The sequence below is a fragment of the Ambystoma mexicanum genome, chromosome 11 (genome assembly GCF_040938575.1).
Source record: "Ambystoma mexicanum isolate Mex_15411 chromosome 11, UKY_AmexF1_1, whole genome shotgun sequence".
Lineage (NCBI taxonomy): Eukaryota > Metazoa > Chordata > Amphibia > Caudata > Ambystomatidae > Ambystoma > Ambystoma mexicanum.
In genome coordinates, this window is record NC_090934.1 from 1,389,114,034 (window position 1) to 1,389,132,921 (window position 18,888).

Genomic DNA, 18,888 nt, shown 5'->3' on the forward strand with positions numbered 1-18,888 from the left:
ACCTTCATTAATATAGAAGGTTTTAATACGAAGACGGCCATTGACCATCTCCACAAGCAAATGTGCAAGTTGAGAATTCAAAAGCTTTTAATATTCATATGCATTTTCTGTATCATTTATGCATCGTCATCATTTACAATTGTTCCCTCCCTCCCTCCAAGGATATGTGGAAGTGATTGTAGAATTCATTGCTCTGCAGGGATCCTGGAGGGTTGGCAGTGGGTCAGGGAATATTCTGATTAATTTCCACAGATCTGGGGCAGCAGACATTTCATACCACTGAAACTTTGCATGTGGCACTGCCAGCAGAGGCCTTGCTTGGCATGGGGTGAGGGGGCTATAGCCCTGGTCTTTTGGTTGTACCCCCAAAAGATACTCAGGGGCTACAACAGAAAGGCTAGCTAGCCCCGAGACCTGACAGTCCTGACATTAGCCTAGCCCCGGATCTTTTCCAAACACCCCTGCGTGGCAGCTGTAAAGGGGCTCAGAGGAGAAAGTTAGGCACAGAATATTATGGCAAACAAATGAAAGTGGTTCACATAAACTTTTATAATTTCTATTTACTTGTATTTAATTTTTGAGAGAAAATGTCTTTATTAATCTTGACATTTCTGCTCAAAATTCCTTTATCAAAGCTGCAGGAAATTCCTTTAATTTCCCAGGTGTCAGGTTGAAGCATTCTAAATAAATCAATGTTTAACAGAGATGAAGAGCTGAGGGACATTTTCAAGGAAATGCCGTCAATTGCATACAGCCAGCCAAAATATCAAAGCACATTTTTACCAGATCAAGAACAAATAAGACAAGGGAAGTCCCCATGCAATGTTAGGAGATGCCAAACCTGCCAACAAGCCTGCAGAGACTCTCCCATAAGACCCCCACCGAGCCAGACAGAATGGTATCCAACTGCAAATTGTCCAACGATGAATACCTAATCCAATGCAAGGAATACCCGCAAGGAAAGTATGTAGGAAAGACTTGCAAGGAACTAGGTGAAAGAATGAACCTGCATAGATACTACATCTTCAATCCCAAAACAGAAATGCTAGTGGGTCACAACTTCACATAGGGCGGCACAGACTGCTGGATTGGTCAGCGATGATATCAAAAGGTTGCCACTAGAATACCACACAAAAAAGAACATGTAACTTCAAGAACCTGAAGATGCTTAACCTAAAAGACAGAGGTCCGAACATTGATAATGGATTTATGATGCACCGTGGCCGGTTTTGAGTCGGGAATGAACACATCAACCACACCAACAGCTCCAGTAGGTGACTTGCCAATACTAGCTTTTACCAAGAGCTGTGGGACACTCTGACTCAGAACCCTAATAGGTCAGAACACAAGGTACCAAAAACAGCAAACTTGGGTGTTGAAGCTCAAACCATTGGCACACATTATCAAACATGTATTTATTTATTTATTGTTGTCATTTACATAGCGCACATAACCCAGAGGCATCCGGGCGCTTATGAGGCACTTCAATATAATAGTGGACATTGCACTTTTCTAACACCAATATCTTACTTTGTATTTGCTACTTGGTTTGCAAGGCAGAAAGACATGTTTGAGTATGAGGCACACTTAGATAAGCTTACATATTGCACCCTATTTAATTTGGGTACATTTCTGTATCGGATCTATCACATGCAAGCCTGTAAGCTTAAATTGGTTTTAACCTACTAGACTACAATAACACTGCACAGAGGCTGGAAAAAACATGCCCTTGTCTCTGCCTTAGTGCTTCAGGTAATTACCTAGGCGTGGCTGCCAAACAGATACAGACTAGCATTATACTAAGAAAGAGTGCAAACTGTTGAAACAATAGAATTTGAGGCATGCTGTGACTATAGATAACTGTAGGCTTTTTGAGAAATATGTGATACAGCACAACCTAATTATAAATTGTGGATTTTTAAATCTTAGATGGCAACATTTCTCTACAATACCATGGATATTTGGTGATACTTACCCGGACCCGCCCTTAAGACTCCTCACGCTTGGTTTCGTGGGCACATTATGTGCAGAACCGTTGTGTGGACAATGAGCACTGCTAGGATTGAGAATTGTTTTCAATGGCAATCCCCTTCATGCCCAGTGTGCCCTTGTGCCCTCTTATCCGGCGTACAACACATAGCGATGCCCAGACAAATAATGCACCAAACTTCCAGCGTTGCCCACGCACACACTCAAGCCACTCATGCATCTGACACTAGATTGTCTTCCTACTTATACATCTCCAAATCTTCCTTTAGAAAAATAACCCAATTATCACAACACTATAGGACATTAATGCCTCCTCCTTTTGCAGAACTATGGCCGACTAACAGAACTGCCATGCACCCCTGCCATCACAAAACATGCTTCTCTCTCTGCACCTCTCCCTGGGTATTTTGCATCTATTTCCTGATTTCCAACCCTCTTTTCTTTCCCTTAGTCATTTTCTTTCCACCAGCAAACTAATATCTCTATACCCCCTTTGGGGGCACAATACGCCACTCCCACGGATAAGTCTTGGCACTCTGATACTATTACTGTGTTGATTTGGCACAGTATAAAAGCATATTAACAGTAATTAAAAGTGGGTACCAGTATAGGTCTGTTGTAGGCTCAGCTGCATTGCTCTGTAGATGAGGCAGCCTGCTCCTTCTGCATCCAAGGAAAATTTAACTGTGCCTGAATATTTCTCATGATATGGTGCCCCGCGGGTTGTCCTAGGGCATGGGTGCACAACATACGGCTCGCGGGCCAGTTGCTGCCCGCCATGCTCTTTTGTCCGGCCCGTGAGGCACAAAGACTTTCCTAATGGAGGGCGGCCCGCGGCCGCCCTCCATTAGGAAAGTCTTTGTTGTCTTCCAGGCCGGACAAAACACTGGCCCTCATTGGCTCAGCACACACACGCACCACGTCGCTCCTACGAGCCACGTAATGCGTGTGTGCTGCACCAATGGAGGGCCAGCACTACGGCTGGCGTGGTCCATAAGGCTTGATGCCGGAAGGCTTTTCAGCCTTGGACCACGCCAGCCGTAGTACGATTCCAGCGTTCCAGTTTACCTGCCTTCCAGCCTTCCAGCACGTCTCCGGTAAGTGCTCTGTTTGTGTTTGTGTGTCGGGTTTGTTTTGCTTTATGTTTGTGTGTGTATGTTGAGATGCGGTGGTGGGGGGGTGTGTCGGATGTGTATGAATGTTTGTATTTGAATGTATTTTGTGTGTATGTTGAGATGCGGGGGTGGGGGGGTGTCGGATGTGTATGAATGTTTGTATTTGAATGTATTTTGTGTGCATGTTGAGATGCGGGGGTGGGGGGGTGTCGGATGTGTATGAATGTTTGTATTTGAATGTATTTTGTGTGTATGTTGAGATGCGGGGGTGGCGGGGTGTGTCGGATGTGTATGAATGTTTGTGTTTGAATGTATTTTGTGTGTATGTTGAGATGCGGGGGTGGGGGGGTGTCGGATGTGTATGAATGTTTGTATTTGAATGTATTTTGTGTGTATGTTGAGATGCGGGGGTGGGAGGGGTTGTCGGATGTGTATGAATGCTTTGATTTGAATGTATTTTGGGTGCTGAGTTGGGGGTGGGGGTTTGGGTCTGTATGGGTGCATGTTTGTGTGTGTGCTGAGTTGGGGGGTGGGGGGTTTGGGTCTGTAGGGGTGCATGCTTGAGAGTGTGTGCTGAGTTGGGGGGTGGGGGGTTTGGAGTTGGGGGGGTTCGGGTCTTTATGGGTGCATGTTTGTGTGTGTGTGCTGAGTTGGGGGGTGGGGGTTTGGGTCTATATGGGTGCTTGTTTGAGAGTGTGCTGATTTGGGGGGTGGGGGTTCGGGTCTGTATGGGTGCATGTTTGTGTGTGTGCTGAGTTGGGGGGTGGGGGGTTCGGGTCTGTATGGGTGCATGCTTGAGAGTGTGTGTGCTGAGTTGGGGGTGGGGGGTTTGGAGTTGGGGGGGTGGCTGATGGGAGTTCGGGTCTTTATGGGTGCATGTTTGTGTGGGTGCTGAGTTGGGGGGTGGGGGTTCGGGTCTGTATCGGTGCTTGTTTGAGAGTGTGCTGATTTGGGGAGGTGGGGGGTTCGGGTCTGTATGGGTGCATGTTTGTGTGTGTGCTGAGTTGGGGGGTGGGTGGTTCGGGTCTGTATGGGTGCATGCTTGAGAGTGTGCTCAGTTGGGGGTGGGGGGTTTGGAGTTGGGGGGGTGGGGGGTTCGGGTCTTTATTGGTGCATGTTTGTGTGTGTGCTGAGTTGGGAGGTGGGGGTTCGGGTCTGTATTGGTGCTCGTTTGCATGTGCTGATTTGGGGGGTGGGGGTTTGGTTGGGGGTGAGGGGGCCATGGGATGGGGGGTTTGGTTGGGGTTGAGGAGGCCATGGGGCATAGTGTTTGGTTGGGGGTGACGGACATGGGGCATAGTGTTTGGTTGGGGGTGAGGGGGCCATGGGGCATAGTGTTTGGTTGGGGGTGAGGGGGCCATGGGGCATAGTGTTTGGTTGGGGGTGAGGGACATGGGGCATAGTGTTTGGTTGGGGGTGAGGGGGACATGAGGCATAGTGTTTGGTTGGGGGTGAGTGACATGGGGCATAGTGTTTGGTTGGGGGTGAGGGGGACATGGGGCATAGTGTTTGGTTGGGGGTGAGTGACATGGGGCATAGTGTTTGGTTGGGGGTGAGGGGGACATGGGGCATAGTGTTTGGTTGAGGGTGAGGGGGACATGGGGCATAGTGTTTGGTTGGGGGTGAGGGGGACATGGGGCATAGTGTTTGGTTGGGTGAGGGGCCATGGGGCATAGTGTTTGGTTGGGGTAAGGGGGCCCTGGGGCATAGTGTTTGGTTGGGGGTGAGGGGGCCATGGGGCATAGTGTTGCACTCCAAGAGTGAACCCAATAATAAAGCTAAAACAGGCACAGTTAGGCGATGTTCATCTTTGGTTTTTTGAGGAAACCTGACTCAACGAATGCCATACTCCTCTTAGGCAACCCAAAGAGCAAACTGTAGCAGTCCAAAATAACGGCATGTCCAATCTAGGGTCAATAAAATATATATAAGTTAATTAAACAGGCGAGATACAATAACTAAATAGAAATAAATTATAACAATGGAAAATGTGTAGTACAAAATGTAAGTTTGAAATGCAAATAAAAATCGTTACCCCTCAAAAACATTCTTTTTCCATGTGTTTAGTACAACTTGGGGGTTTAAAAAGCCTCCTGCCACGCCCCGTCTACCGCCCCGCCCACATTTACTTTTCGGCCCACTATAGCCCTCATGTAAGGTACTTTCGGCCCTCTGTCAAAATCAGTTGTGCACCCCTGTCCTAGGGTATCTGGTCATTGAATCTAATGCCATTCTATCGAATACCATTCCATCAAAATGTTTCCATATAAAAAATGTCCATCGAATGCATATTTTTGGGGGGTAAAGGGTTAATTTTTGTTTTGGTGAATTTTAAAGGGTGAAAAACAGGGGTTTGGGGGTGCCCCCCCAAAAAAGAAAAAAAATGCATTTGATGCAAATGTTTTAGATGGAAAAGATCTGATGCAAATGCATGTCAATGCAAGGAATTTGATGCAATGACCATAAACCTGACCAAGTTGTCCCAATGAAATGCATGCTCAGCATTTAAGATGGTCAGGATCAGCTGGCACTCAGTGCCTCCAGATTGATCAATGACAGCCACCAATAGGGGTGTAGGCTTGGTGGTGTCTTGTTCTATGGCAAAGCAAGTGCAGAATAACCGTGGAAGGTCCTTAGGAGAGAATCTTGGTGTTAACTTTGTACAGAACCTTCTTCAATGCGGATCCACGACCTCACATTATTCATGTCTTTGCCTTTGTAGTGCTCCGTCACATGCGGTGTGGGGATCCAGAGGAGGAAGCTTGCGTGCTACAAGACAACGGCGAAAGGCCACCAGATCCTACTCAATGGATCACTCTGTGGCAGCATGCCTGCTCCCCCACTTTTTAGGTCCTGTCATATGAATGCCTGCAATAGTAAGTGTGTTTCTGAAGGGGTCTTGCTAGAGTCTGGCCAATTATCGCCTGTTCTATTTTTAAAATATATTGTATTGAGATTTTATAGACCAAAGCTGAATCATAATGCTGTTTATTCTGTTCTAATCAGGACAATACTGTGTACAACAGTTTAGCAGCTACAATGTAGGTCATATCTTTGCGTGAACTTGTGCAGGCTAGTTTTGTTCTACAATTGTTGATAACACATTTTTCTGAATACTTTTTGAGTTGGCAATGGCGGTCATGCCCTGTTTTGTTACAGTACCTTTCATCTCAGACCGTTTAGCATGGGGCATATATTATTGTTTTTTATTTCTATAGAAGGAGGGCTTCTTGTTGCTGATCAAAGATGAGAAGGTAATACAGGAGAGTCAGGAGGGCACATCCTCTGCTATGGCTCCCATGCTGCAGTCCACCCAAAGCCATTCATGGAACTGTAAGATCCCTGTGAGTTCCACATTCCACTTAGATCCATACATTCCATACTGCATTGCACACACACACTAACCACATGAGGCCAAGTCACTACACACCTCCCGCTCAACAAAGGAAACAACGGAAAAACTAACCCACATTCTGAAAGGCACACTCAAACATACACCAAACTACAAGACAGGAAATAAGACTAATTGAGAGACTAGAAATCCTTCTGCCACGCTCTGCCACAATGCAGCCTCATGCCTGCCACACTTGAGTCATTCTGTCCCCCAAAGGACAACTGTGTCCTCACAGGAACACCACTCAACACTAACATTCACAAACCCTCAACACAAGAACTTTACACCTCCCATCGGGGTCTGCCACCCCCTATGTTAATTATTGTGGAATTTGCCGTGCCCAAAATTGTCTGGATCGGCGACTGCAGCACTCTCCTTCAATCATGGTGTGCAGCAACAAGGTCAGCGCAGTGTATAATAAGGTTGCACAGACAACCTTTGCGTGCACAGTCTGTGGCTGAGGTCTCCGTGCTCGATCCCTCCAGATGTTTTAGACTAAGTATCCCAGGATCCCTCACTAAAGGTTTAAGACTGCAGGGGTCTGGCATGATATTCTAGAGCTGGAGACATTACCCCGCAAATCAAGGCACCCGGGACATGGTGAAGAAATCCCAACACACTTTTCCTGTAAAGTAACTGTTGAATTTGAACAAGTGACCATGTGTGTAGTGCTAACTACTCCCTGCCTGGCTAATTACTAACCCTAAGTGTAGCCTGCTGTGCCACCCATCAAAAAGAAATGACAACTAAAGAGTAAATCCTGTTTATAGATCCACCCTTGGGTAATCGTCTAGCATAGAAATGTGGGAACTAGTCATTTCCCCTAATTGAACCCACAAAGCACTCTTTGGTTCTCCGTCAATAACATCTTCGGAATGAGCTTTTGATACAAAATGACTCACATTCGATTACTACTACCACTACTCGGAGTGGCAACAATGGACAAGTGCCAGACATAATATTTTGGCATACATCTACACCAATGAATTTTATATGGGTTTTCGAAAATTGTGTCTGCATTTTTTAGCAGTCTCAATGGATGTATACTAATTGCTCTAATGACAATTGTTCGTGGGAAAACTGATCTAATTTAAAAGGTCAATTAGGCCATATATACATATATGCGGGGGGGAAACCCCCCGCAATGCCCCACCCAATCCAAAACCCCACGCAACCCCCCACCCAATGCCCTTATATTATTTATTAACCCAAACCCAACCCACACATACATAAAAGAACTAAAATAAAGGTAAGGTCAATTGTGCAGAAGATCAATTAGGACCACTATTATTAGGTCAATTAGGACAAAAGGCCAATTTGAAAAGGTCAATTTGGGAAATACCGTCTCAATGACTGAATATTTTGACAGCGCGCTCAATACCTTTTGTTAATGGAGGGCAAACATTGGGGCAAGGAAAGGCAATTCAAGTCTTTCTTGGTTGTCGTGGCAGACAGGACAAGCCGGGTGATGTGAACGAACATTGGTATCTATGGAAAGGCAAAGATGCTCATGGGGAAAAAATAAAAAAGATACTGGGCCTCATTACAGGTTCCAGGTTAGCGGTACAACAGTGGTGGTTATCCCCTTACCGTCACTTTAACTGAAGTACTGCACTGCCAAAATCTGAGGTTGGAGGAAAAAGTGGAGGATTTACCTCCAGCAGCAAGCTGCCGGTGAAGCCTCCACTTTTTCTCGGAAAATCAACGGAATTACTGCGGTGTAATTACCGATCACAGTTATTCTGCCAAAAACCCCATGGAGTCCTAGACTCCGAAAATGGGCACTGATACCGCCCTACCAACCCTTGTAATCCCATTGTAAACCCACAGGATCAAGTGGCGGTAACGGTAACCGATTTTGGCAGTAATTTGGTGGATTTCTAGCCAATAGTGATTATCTGGGCAGGCCATAAGCCAGTCAAGAAACACATGACACCAGAGCCCAGATTACAGACACCTTGCACTGGTGCAAGGGCATATTTCCATGGTTTTAGAACTAGCGCGAAGTGTGCCCTAGTGCACAAAAAATGGGCCCATATTAGAAAACCTTTGCGCGATACCAAATGCAATTTTGCATGGTATTAGCACCAGGGCAAAGTTTGCCTTTCGGCAAAAACGTACTCTTTCAATGCATTCTTGCACCAGGACAAAGTTTGCTCGAGTGCAAACAAGGAATGGTATCAGCACTAGTGCAACAATGCGTTCAAGGTATATGTTTTTGACACTCAGCCATTTTTTGACCAAGTGATAATATTATACAAAATTGCACTTGCCCTGGTGCATAGGTTTTCTAATATGACTCCAGTGTTTTTTGCACTACGGCAAGCTTTGCACTGTTGCTAATACCATACAAAATTGCACTTGCACCGGCGCAATGTTTCTCTAACCTGGGCCCTGAAATCCTACGTGGCACAGTGTATGCAGTCTATCGAGAACGCAAGTGCCCACTTCTCAGCGCTAGTTGGGCCTGTTAATGTGTCGATTTCATGCCAGGCCACTCTGTCAGATAGCTCCAAGCCAGCATGGAATATGGTATGTTGCAGAGGTTTTTGTGAAATACCTTAATCAATTGCATTTCATAAACTTCCACAAAAAGTGTTTACTATTCAAGTCTTACCTGACAAAGTACTATTCTGATTCGGTAATAAAATGTATAATCCATTATAATGAAGGAGAGACTTCACCTTTGGGCATTCTTGCTCCCGATTTCAGATATATGCACTGGTCTCTTAGCTGAGAGGGCCATGTCACTCCAAACTCAAGGAAAACCCACACAATATGCATGCTGTGTGTTCTGATATCATGAAAGGAAGCAGAACACCCTGGAAGGTGGCACAACAAGCCACTTATCGCACCCCTTTCCTTCTAGCAGGGAAACAGGTAGTCAGACACTTTCCCTGTGAGTGAGTCCATGTGTTTGCAGAATGCAGACACTCTCTTTCCCCTTCTCCAGTATCACATACAACACAATGCACCACAAGACGTTGCCTGTGTGTTGCCATGTTTTACAGCAAGGCAGCAGGATAGGAATGGGCCTAATTACAAGTACGGTGGTGCAACAAAAAGTGGTGATAATTCAGTTACTGCCACATTACTGCACTGCTGTATTATGAGTTTTGGCGGTGGTGTGCAGAATGTATGTCCAGCAAAAACTTGACTTCAATTATCCACCTTACAGCCACAATTTGTCAGAATGACTGCAGCAGAATTACCATTAGTGGTAATTGTAAATAATTCCCCATGGGGACTAACACCACAGTGCCACCACTTCTAATCCTGTGGTAAGTCCATGGGACCCAGTGGTAGTAATGGTAATTGATTTTGGCAGTACATTTCTGGATTTACCACTGACGTACTGCCAGTCTCGGGAGGATAGCTCGGGGGCAACGTGCTCGCCTTGGAAGCAAGACGACACGGAGCAACACAGGTTCGATCCCTGGGTCCGCGCTTAGAAACCTCTGGGTAGTAAGCATGTTATAAATAACCCATCATATCATATCGTAACTCACAATGAGGCCCATTGTTCTAACCTCCAGGCACTGTGGGCCTTTCTCTGTTTGGCACCAGTTTCAGATCTCGATGCTTATCCGTAGTGCTTGCCTCTGGATCACTCGTCTCGGTGGGGGTGGGGGGTTCAGCATTTCCTAGACTGTGTGGAGAGAATGACTAGACACAGGAGGAAATATTGACTGCAGGGGTATTCGCTTTAATTTCGGGCAATCTTCAAGCACGTCTTGACTCCCCTTGTGTTGTTTTGTTGCAAACATTGCATACTTGTTTGTGGCCAGTCGTATCACACACACACTCACACACACTCACACACACACTTTTTAATGTAGCGTGCAGTTGGGTTGCCTTCTTAGGTGACAGAAAAGATCTGATGATGGCCTTCAGAGTTAAGGAACCCCAAGGAGATTTAGCTCAAAGGCCCAGCCAGAGCTCAGTTCTGCACCTTTTTGGTCCCCTGCTTTTCTGCCTAGTCCTCCTCAGAAGGGCTTGGCTGAGAAGAAATTCATTATTGCCAAATGAGCCTTTTGGATGGAGCTGCCACTGTGTGGACGGGCACCCATACACTCTGGACAGAATTACTACTTTCAATATTTCCAGTTAATTTAAATAGATGTGTTTGTTTTTTTTTGTCTGGCTGACTCACCCTGCTACAAAGTAGCACTGCACAAGTTCCTGGCAAAAAGTCTTTTTTTCCAAAGAAACATCCCTCTCAGCCAATAATATACATGCTTGTGTGAGAGTTAAAAACTCTGACAGTACAAAGATCAATTTAAGAGCAATGGTTCTTGCTTTGGCTCTGATATGCAAACTCTATCCAGAAAAACAGGGACTCACTGAGATGATCTGACTGGAAACATGCATTGGATTAATTAATCAGAAATGCTAATATTCTATGAGACCAGTCCTCCTGAATTGCTTTTCAGTCTCGCGTGCCAAGATGTTGAAGAACTAAGCGCCACTGTAGGCATCCCCCAGGATTTTCAGGAATGTCCTTGGCATGGGGTTTATTGAAATATTTGGAGCTGCAGGTCCATCTGAATTTAATTAATTGCGGATAGCTCGATGGCAGCCCAGTTCTGCAAATGACTGGGTGGAGAGTGATGGCAGCCTTTGCCATCATAACAGTCGGGCAACGCGTGGAAAGGCACGGGGCCCACGAGGGCGCGAAACGGGGCACAGACTGGATTTAAAGAGAAAGGGCGTGCCTGCCTACCTTAACACCTGGATCTGTGCACCGCTTCATGACAACAATACAGGTCCACAGTCACGTGAAGAACACGCTATGTGACGTAAAGTATACTGCAGCAAGTTGCGGCCATTTTGATTATTGTTGGAATGCCCTTTAATTGTTCCTAGTTATGATGTCCACACTTGGGAACCTGGATGTATTGTTGAAGCGCGTTATCCAGGACTGCTGCCACCTCTACAGGTAAAGCCACTCTGCAATAAATGTAAACAATACCTGTTTTTGTGATGCTTCTCACCGCCCACCTCCCTTCCCCCTACAGCTGAGAAACGTTTCGGTTACTGGAAGCATCCATCAGTGTGGACAGAGTCAATAAACACCCAAAGTCTTTGTATCAATCCTCAGAGCCAAATGTACACATTCTGTAAAACAAACTGTACATTAAATGTACGTTTTGGCCAAATGCCGAGTGTCCGTGTTCATGGCTTAACAACAAATAATTACTGCACCCTGACTCCCTAGAACTGCTCCAAAACTGATAGTTAAAGACTGGTCAGACATAGCAGTTCAATTAGTTAGAAATACTTCTGAATAAAGAAATGCCTATGTTGGGATTACTGATAATTGTATTAATTCCATATATCAGTGATTAAATAGTTTATTGGTGCAAATGCCCTTGTGCCAACACGTGTTTCGAGCATTGCTGGTCTTTTTCAAGGCTGGGCTATACATGCAGAATTTATAAAACAAAACATGTCATAAATCATAACCTAATACACAACACTTTCCATAGAAATAAATTGGCATTTGTATGGAAAGAGAAAAAAACAATTAGTAACAAGGAAAAAGGATGTTATCAAAATACAAAAAAAAGAGAAGAGGAAAACGATGGGCGAGAAACAAAAAAATCACATTAGGAATCATTGCAGACATACATTGTCACTTTGGCCAATCCCTAGGTGTGCGTGATCCATGCATCCGGTGCCCAAGTTTCTCCTCAATGTCCGATATGTCATATTTGTGTACTGCGTATAAACAAATAGTTTATTGCAACCATTAGTGCCAGGAGGATAGCTCAGGGGCAACATGGCTCTCCTTCGAAACAAGACGATGCAAAGCAACACAGGTTCGATCCCCGGTACGCACTTACAAACCTCTAGGTATTAAGCATAAATAACCAATTACAATTGCAATTACATATACATTCCAAAAACTCCTAAAGAGCTACTGCTTGGAGTGTGCTCCCTATGTCTGTAGAAATGACTCGTGCCAATGTTATAGGGCAAATTGTGGCTGACCACAACCTCATGCAAGTGTCCCAGCTGCCCCTTTAAAACAAAAGAAGTCCTAATCGTACAAACCAGAATGCCTCACCTTCCTTAGGCTACGTTCATAAATGGTGGTTAAAAAGTGAAAGGGCTTTCCCCAATGGATCTATAATTGCTCAGTTCAGCGTCCTGACAATAATAGAAGAGATTATGTTGTACGTTTTACGTTAGTTATTGTGGCCTGTTTACGTTTAAATGCTGAAGTTCTTGTGTTGTCTGAATGGCCTCGCTTGCAAAAGCAGTCTAAGAAACAATACATGTCCTCAATATATTTACCTCTCAATATGATCTATGGTTCCTTCGCTTCTTCGTTAGATTACTGTATTAGCCTCCATTGCTACTGCAAGTTCTTTTTCCCTCTATTCAGGGTTGCCGGTATACACCGCTTCACTATTGTAACCTTTATAAACAGATAAAAAAAAACGCATCTAGTCCCGCAACCTGCCACGTCATGTTATGCATTGTGCATATGTCAAGCGAACATGAAGAAATTAGAATAATGTCTGATCACAGGTTGTATATAATAGGTTAGGCCCTTGACTGCTATGTTAGGTGCTAACAGAGTTGTGGGTTTCCCCTAGTTAGGGAGTGTTGTGTGCTGGTCTAGTGGTTTCCTTTATGTGAGCGTCATGACTTTGTCATGACGCTCCTCTAATAAAAGGGCCTCTACTGGCACGCGGACGGCGTACTCGCAGCGTCCTAATCCTTGTTCGGTGTACCGACCCCATCTGTGGCCCGTAACGGTGACCAGAGGAGGGCCACCACATTGGCGATGAGGAGGTCTGTGTCCCGTGCAGCCTGCGGTGCACGGGTCGCAAGGCGCCTCTGAGCAGGCGAGTGAGGAGTCCACGCACCCCCTGTGTTGTCGGGGACCCACCAACACCCGGCCCGGCCATCAAGAGGGCTCATCAGAGGGGTGGAGCTGCACACGATAAGGGGGCGTGGCCCCAGCAGGCCCGGCGGCGGCCGACAAAGGAAAGGGGCGTGGCCCCAGCAGGTGGACCGATCAACAAGGGAGTCGGTGGAGAGCCGCGCTATTCGCGGCCCAGGACCCTTGTGCTGTGCGGCTCGCCTGGTGCCAGCAAGTGCGGCCGTTGTGGAAGACGCTTCAGCGGAGGCGGGGACCGTGTGAAGGCGGCGCGCGCTGTGTGAGTCCACGGCCCCAGGACAAAAGAAAAGGGGAGGGGCCAACCCTCCGGGCATTGCAGTTCTGGCCCAGGAGTTGTGGGGGTGCGGCCCGCGCTGCTCACGGCCCAGGGGCCTCGTGCAGGAGAGAGGCACGGGTCACCTGGGGCTGGCGGGCGCGGCATGGAAATAAAAAAAGGGGAATCACTCTGCCCTGGACAAAGAAAGGAGGAGGGGCCGGTTCCTCCGTCGCCCACACTTGGGTGAAAGTGGTAACACTGTGCGTGTTCTCCTGGGCCCGTGGTGGGGCCTGTTGCAGCCGTGGCCTCAAGGGTGGAAGTCCTAAGGAAAAGGGGGGTGTGGCCAACTGAACCGGCCCGGTGGTGAAGTAAAGGGAACATCAGGCTGCCTCTTAGTCTCACACACACAGGTATCAAGGAATAGCCCCAGGACAATGGACATCCTTGCAAAGGGGAAGAGAGGGGTGTCATCAAAACCCCCTGAGGTCTGTGCCTGCCCAGGTCCTAGGGGTAGCGGCTCCACCCGGAGTGCTCTTGCGCCCTCTGGATCTCACCAGAGGAGGGCCAAGGAACAGTGTGTGTGTCATCCATTCCTACCAATTACAACATCCCAAGGGTAGCGGCTCCCCAAGGAGCGCTCGTGCGCCCTCTGGGACGGCTGAAAAGGGGAGAGGCACCCCAAGACCTACCTCCTGTAGCCGCTTAGTGTGCCCGACCAGTGGTCATCATGGCGGACGAAAATGAAGGGGTATGTCGGGGACAGCTAGCGCCACTACAGCACTTTGACGTGGTGGGTGCGTCGGCCAGCTTGGGACCCCGGTGGACAGCCTGGGTAGAGAATCTGGAGCTGTACTTTGAGGCGGTGGAAATGAACAACGACGCCAAACGCCCGACCCTCCTGTACTCCACTGGATTCGCTGTTCAAAGGTTATTCAAGACATTAAGGCCTGCAGATCAGTCCTATGATGCAGCCATTGTCGCGTTGAATGAATATTTCCGTCCCATGGTCAACCGGGACTACGAATGGTTTCGGATGAGGTACGTGAGGCAAGAAGAAGGTGAGAGCCTCAATGCATTCCATGGGAAACTGTGCGGCATTGCACTGTCCTGTGCCCTGGGTAACTTTGCGGAGGATGAAATCAGGGCGCAGATCATCTATGGTTGCAGTTCCTCAAAGCTGCGTAAGCAAGTCCTGAGGGACCCTGCGCTAACCCTAGAACGGATCCTGGACCTGGGCCATGCTCAGGAACTAGCAGAGGTACGGGCCTCGGTCATGGACTCATCCAGACAACACCTCAAGTTGGAGGTCTCCATGCAGCGGGTCAAGCTGGAGGAAATGTCAGCCATCGGCAAGTGGCAAGGAGGAAAGCCGGTGAGGCGGGGAGACTGACCAAGGAGAGACCTCAACGCCACACTATGTCATCGGAGCAGGTGGGATCTCCCACACCCGCAGGACTGCCCGCCAAAAGGACATATCTGTGGGAGATGCGGGAAGGTGGATCACTTCATGCGGGTGTGCCTCATCCCAACACCAGCCAGCATGGCAGGGACATCGCAGGGGAGTGAGTCAAGGGGGAAGAAGATCCCCAGAGTGGCTGCGGTCCACGCGGCGGAGGATCAAGGGAGAAGGCTGTATGATGCGGGAGACGAGGCTGATAAAGAAAACATATTCTTCCTGTCCTGCGACAACGCCACAGGCCAATTCGACCCCAGAATCTTCTGAACTCCACCTGTCCACGATTGGGCCTGTGGTGTGTGGACTGGAACACACCGGTTTTGTTGTGTAGTGCCAAAAGTTGAAGTTCATGAGTAGCTATTAGGTGGTGCGCGGACTGGAATGCACCCTATGTTTGCAGTGATGATGTAGGAGCCCTATGGGTGCTCGGACTAGAATGCACCAAGTTAGACCCCGCCGAGGGTCACTGTTTGTTGGTAGAGGGTGGTGGTTTTTCTTTGTTATAATAAAGGAGGGATGTGGTGTGCTGGTATAGTGGTTTCCTTTATGTGAGCATCATGACTGTGTCATGACGCTCCTCTGATAAAAGTGGCTCTGCTGGCACGCGGATAGCAGTGCAGCAGAGCCCCAGGAAGCGGCAAATCGTGTCTGTGTGGAGTTATTGGTTCTGGGCCTTGCCACGTGTCCGTGGCCTAGGCTTTCAGCCTTGGTCTGGCTGACCCCACGCCACGGCTGACCTGAGCTGGGTGCCCCCAACTGGGATAGCTGGAGCCGGTGATCCGGACGGTGCAGGGTGATCCCTGCCCCTCACATGCTGCGTGCCCGCAGCATCCTGATCCTTGGTCGGTGTACCGACATCATCTGTGGCCCGTTCTGGTGACCAGAGGCGGGCCACCACAGGGAGTATCCATGCCCACGTGCGTTGGTTTCACACAAGTCTTTCTCGCAGTCGCCATATTGGGGGAAACAATAATCATATATACGTACCATGACGTCACACGTAAAACCTGTGACATTAGTGATGTAAACACACTCTACAACACGTCCCTTTCACAGGCTGCTTCCTGAGCTACCAAGACCAGGTTAGTGGTGGAAAACTGCTGTGATACGGCTCTGTAAAACCAACCAGTGTAGTCTAGCAGGGGTAACGTTGAACACCCCGCTGCATATGGATGCCAGATATGTCTGACTGTGATAACACCCCCAAGTGGGATATATGACCTTAGTGGGCATTTAACACGTTCGATTAACCCCTACATGCATGACTATTACATTGCGTGCCCTGCATATCAATATATGCGATATTAAAATGCATTTGCGCAGGTCATATCTGTGGTGATCCCACTGTAGTGAATGATGGATTGCAACCCTGAGACCTTGGGGTTACCCTGCCCTGTAAAGAGCCTTAGCATTATGTCCCTGTGAGGTGCATTGACACCATGTCCCTCCAAATGCGGGGATTGCCATAAAAAAAACTTAGTTTCGATTTAAGTTCATGGTGGATAAGGTCTGTTTTGGGTGGCAACCCTGAATCCACTGAAATCATCCCAAAATGACTTAAAAGAATGAAGTTGACTTTGGATGGGAGCTTGTTCAAGCTGTGTCCCAAACAGCCTGTCAGGTGTCCAGGGTAAGGCAGTAGGAAGGCTGACACCAACTGAATGCTGTTGAAGTTCAGGCAGGACTGTTCTGATGACTTGGAGCAGAAGACATGCAGCGACTGCGGGCCAGGTAGACGATTCCAGACATGACTGATTTCTAGGCGATCTTCTTGGCCAATGAAAGCAGCCTAGAAATAGGTACCCTGATGGCCGCAGGCCTCTCAAAAACCTGGGAGAGGGAATGGAGCCCCAATCAGAAAGCAGAAATAATGCAGCTCCAAACAGAAGGTGTCCAGAAAGCACTATGTCATGGGGAAATCCTATCTGAGAACTCAGGCCTTGCAATTCAGGGAAGCGGCAGAGCAAGAAACAAGCGGAAAGAATTGTCTTTTATAAGGCACTGCCACCCCACCACCCAAGTGTTTTGCATGCACTGCACCGGGATCAGCGTGTAAAGACATTAGAGTCCAGGATATTCTTACCACTAGTGGTTGGATCTGCTTGGAGTTCATTCCAGGGTTCTCAAGCCAGAAGATGCTGAACTGGCCAACTGTATCAAGGTAACCTCCTTACAGTAGCCAACAGCAGCTATACTGCCCGCCCAGCGAGTCAGTACTTGATACAGAATGATACAGCACCACAGCCAAGCAGTAACAGAAACAATGGACTAATGACCCCTCCTTATTGGAACATTGCTATCTGTACACTGTAAGGGTGCTGGAGTAAGGCACGGACACAATGGTGGCATATTTTGGGGTATAAACTTGTAATAATCAAGAAAGGGTTGACTTTCTTAGCTTATCCCTAAAGCTAAGAGAGGTTTCCCTGCATCAAAGAAAAGGGATGAAGATGTCAGGATGTCCAAAACGAAATTGTCCATCACTGTCATGTCTCAAAAGCTTACCTTTGTCCCTAAAGTAAAGTGTTCTTGGTACTTCCAACAAACAGAAAAGGCCCCGGTCTCTCGGGCAATCAAACGGGATAAAATAAACAATGTTGAAAAGTATAGGATTCCAAGGCTAGGGTTGTCTTTCTTTCCCTTAGACCTCTTTTGGTTTCATTTCGTTTTTTGGACTTCTGAGCCCTGTATCCCTTCTGGTAGATTTCACTCAGCAATTCACAAGGATACACTTCTTAGATTCACAGTTTTCATATCCCAGTAACTTGACACACTAGCCTACCAAGCATAGGATTATCTCCTCCGCACTCTCCTGTTTCTTGACCTTCTTGTTCTCAACTTCTTATGTGAGTTCGGGTCCCAGACTCACAAGGATCTGAACAAATTGGTTTACTTTCTGTTGTCCTCTAATGGATATAGACAATATAGGATTGTGTCTGCTTGGTTTACTCTTGCGCCAAGCATACATTCTCCCTTGTTTTCTCCTTTTTCACTTAGGGTCCCAGACCCTTTTAATCTGGACTTCTAATATGGGTGTGTGTCCCAGACTTGCACTCTGTTGTCGTATCTGTTTGGTTCACTCTCTTGCCAAACATACAACTCCTCTCTCTTGGTTATTCTCAGTGTGCCAGACCCTGTTATACTTTGACTTGCATATGGGTGTGGGTCCCAAACTTGCAATGTGTCTTCAGGGTCCAGGCCCTCTTATTCCTCGGCGTTCCAGACCCACTTATGGTTTTGCTTTCATATGGGTCCAGGTCCCAGACTTGCAATGTCCTGTTAGGGTCCCAGGCCCCTTTGCTCCAGACTCTCCCTTCACCCCCTTACTTTCCCAGACCTCCAATGCCTCTCGGGCAACTCGTATACCAGTTAGCTTCTGTGTTGTAGGTACCAGTGTTTCCCGAGCAGCTGTGTTGTTCGTCGAGACTCTGGTAGCGTTCGGGTAGGCGGTGAGCTCTGCAGCAGCTCTGCAGACCTCTGAATCGGCCCGGGTGTGCAACCTTCCTTGCAGGTGCTTCGTCAGGGTCAGGGGTGCCCAATGGTTTATTTTGGAAGCAGAGCAAGGGATCCTTCCAGCTTGGACCAGATTCACGTTCCCCCCTTTCTCTGTCCATTGCTTCCCGTTCGGCTCATGTCTGCTCACCAGATGCACGTCTCCCACAGTTCCAGAGAGGATGATCGTTCTCCCTTTGCATCCCAGCTGAGCTCTGAACTGGGTTGCCCAGCCCTGAGGGTGGACTCTGTGCAGTACCCATAAGAGCCAGT

The 18,888-nt window shown here is 47.5% G+C and overlaps 1 protein-coding gene across 2 annotated transcripts in view; it reads left to right on the forward strand.

Annotated features, from left to right (window-relative positions):
- ADAMTSL3 (ADAMTS like 3) overlaps positions 1 to 18,888 on the forward strand; it is a 1,638,295-nt gene that overhangs the window by 1,307,488 nt on the left and 311,919 nt on the right. For both annotated transcript variants that reach the window (XM_069625001.1, XM_069625002.1), the window contains exon 20: positions 5,827 to 5,980. In XM_069625001.1, coding sequence (XP_069481102.1) covers positions 5,827 to 5,980 — 154 coding nt within the window. The remainder of the gene's footprint in view (positions 1 to 5,826; positions 5,981 to 18,888) is intronic.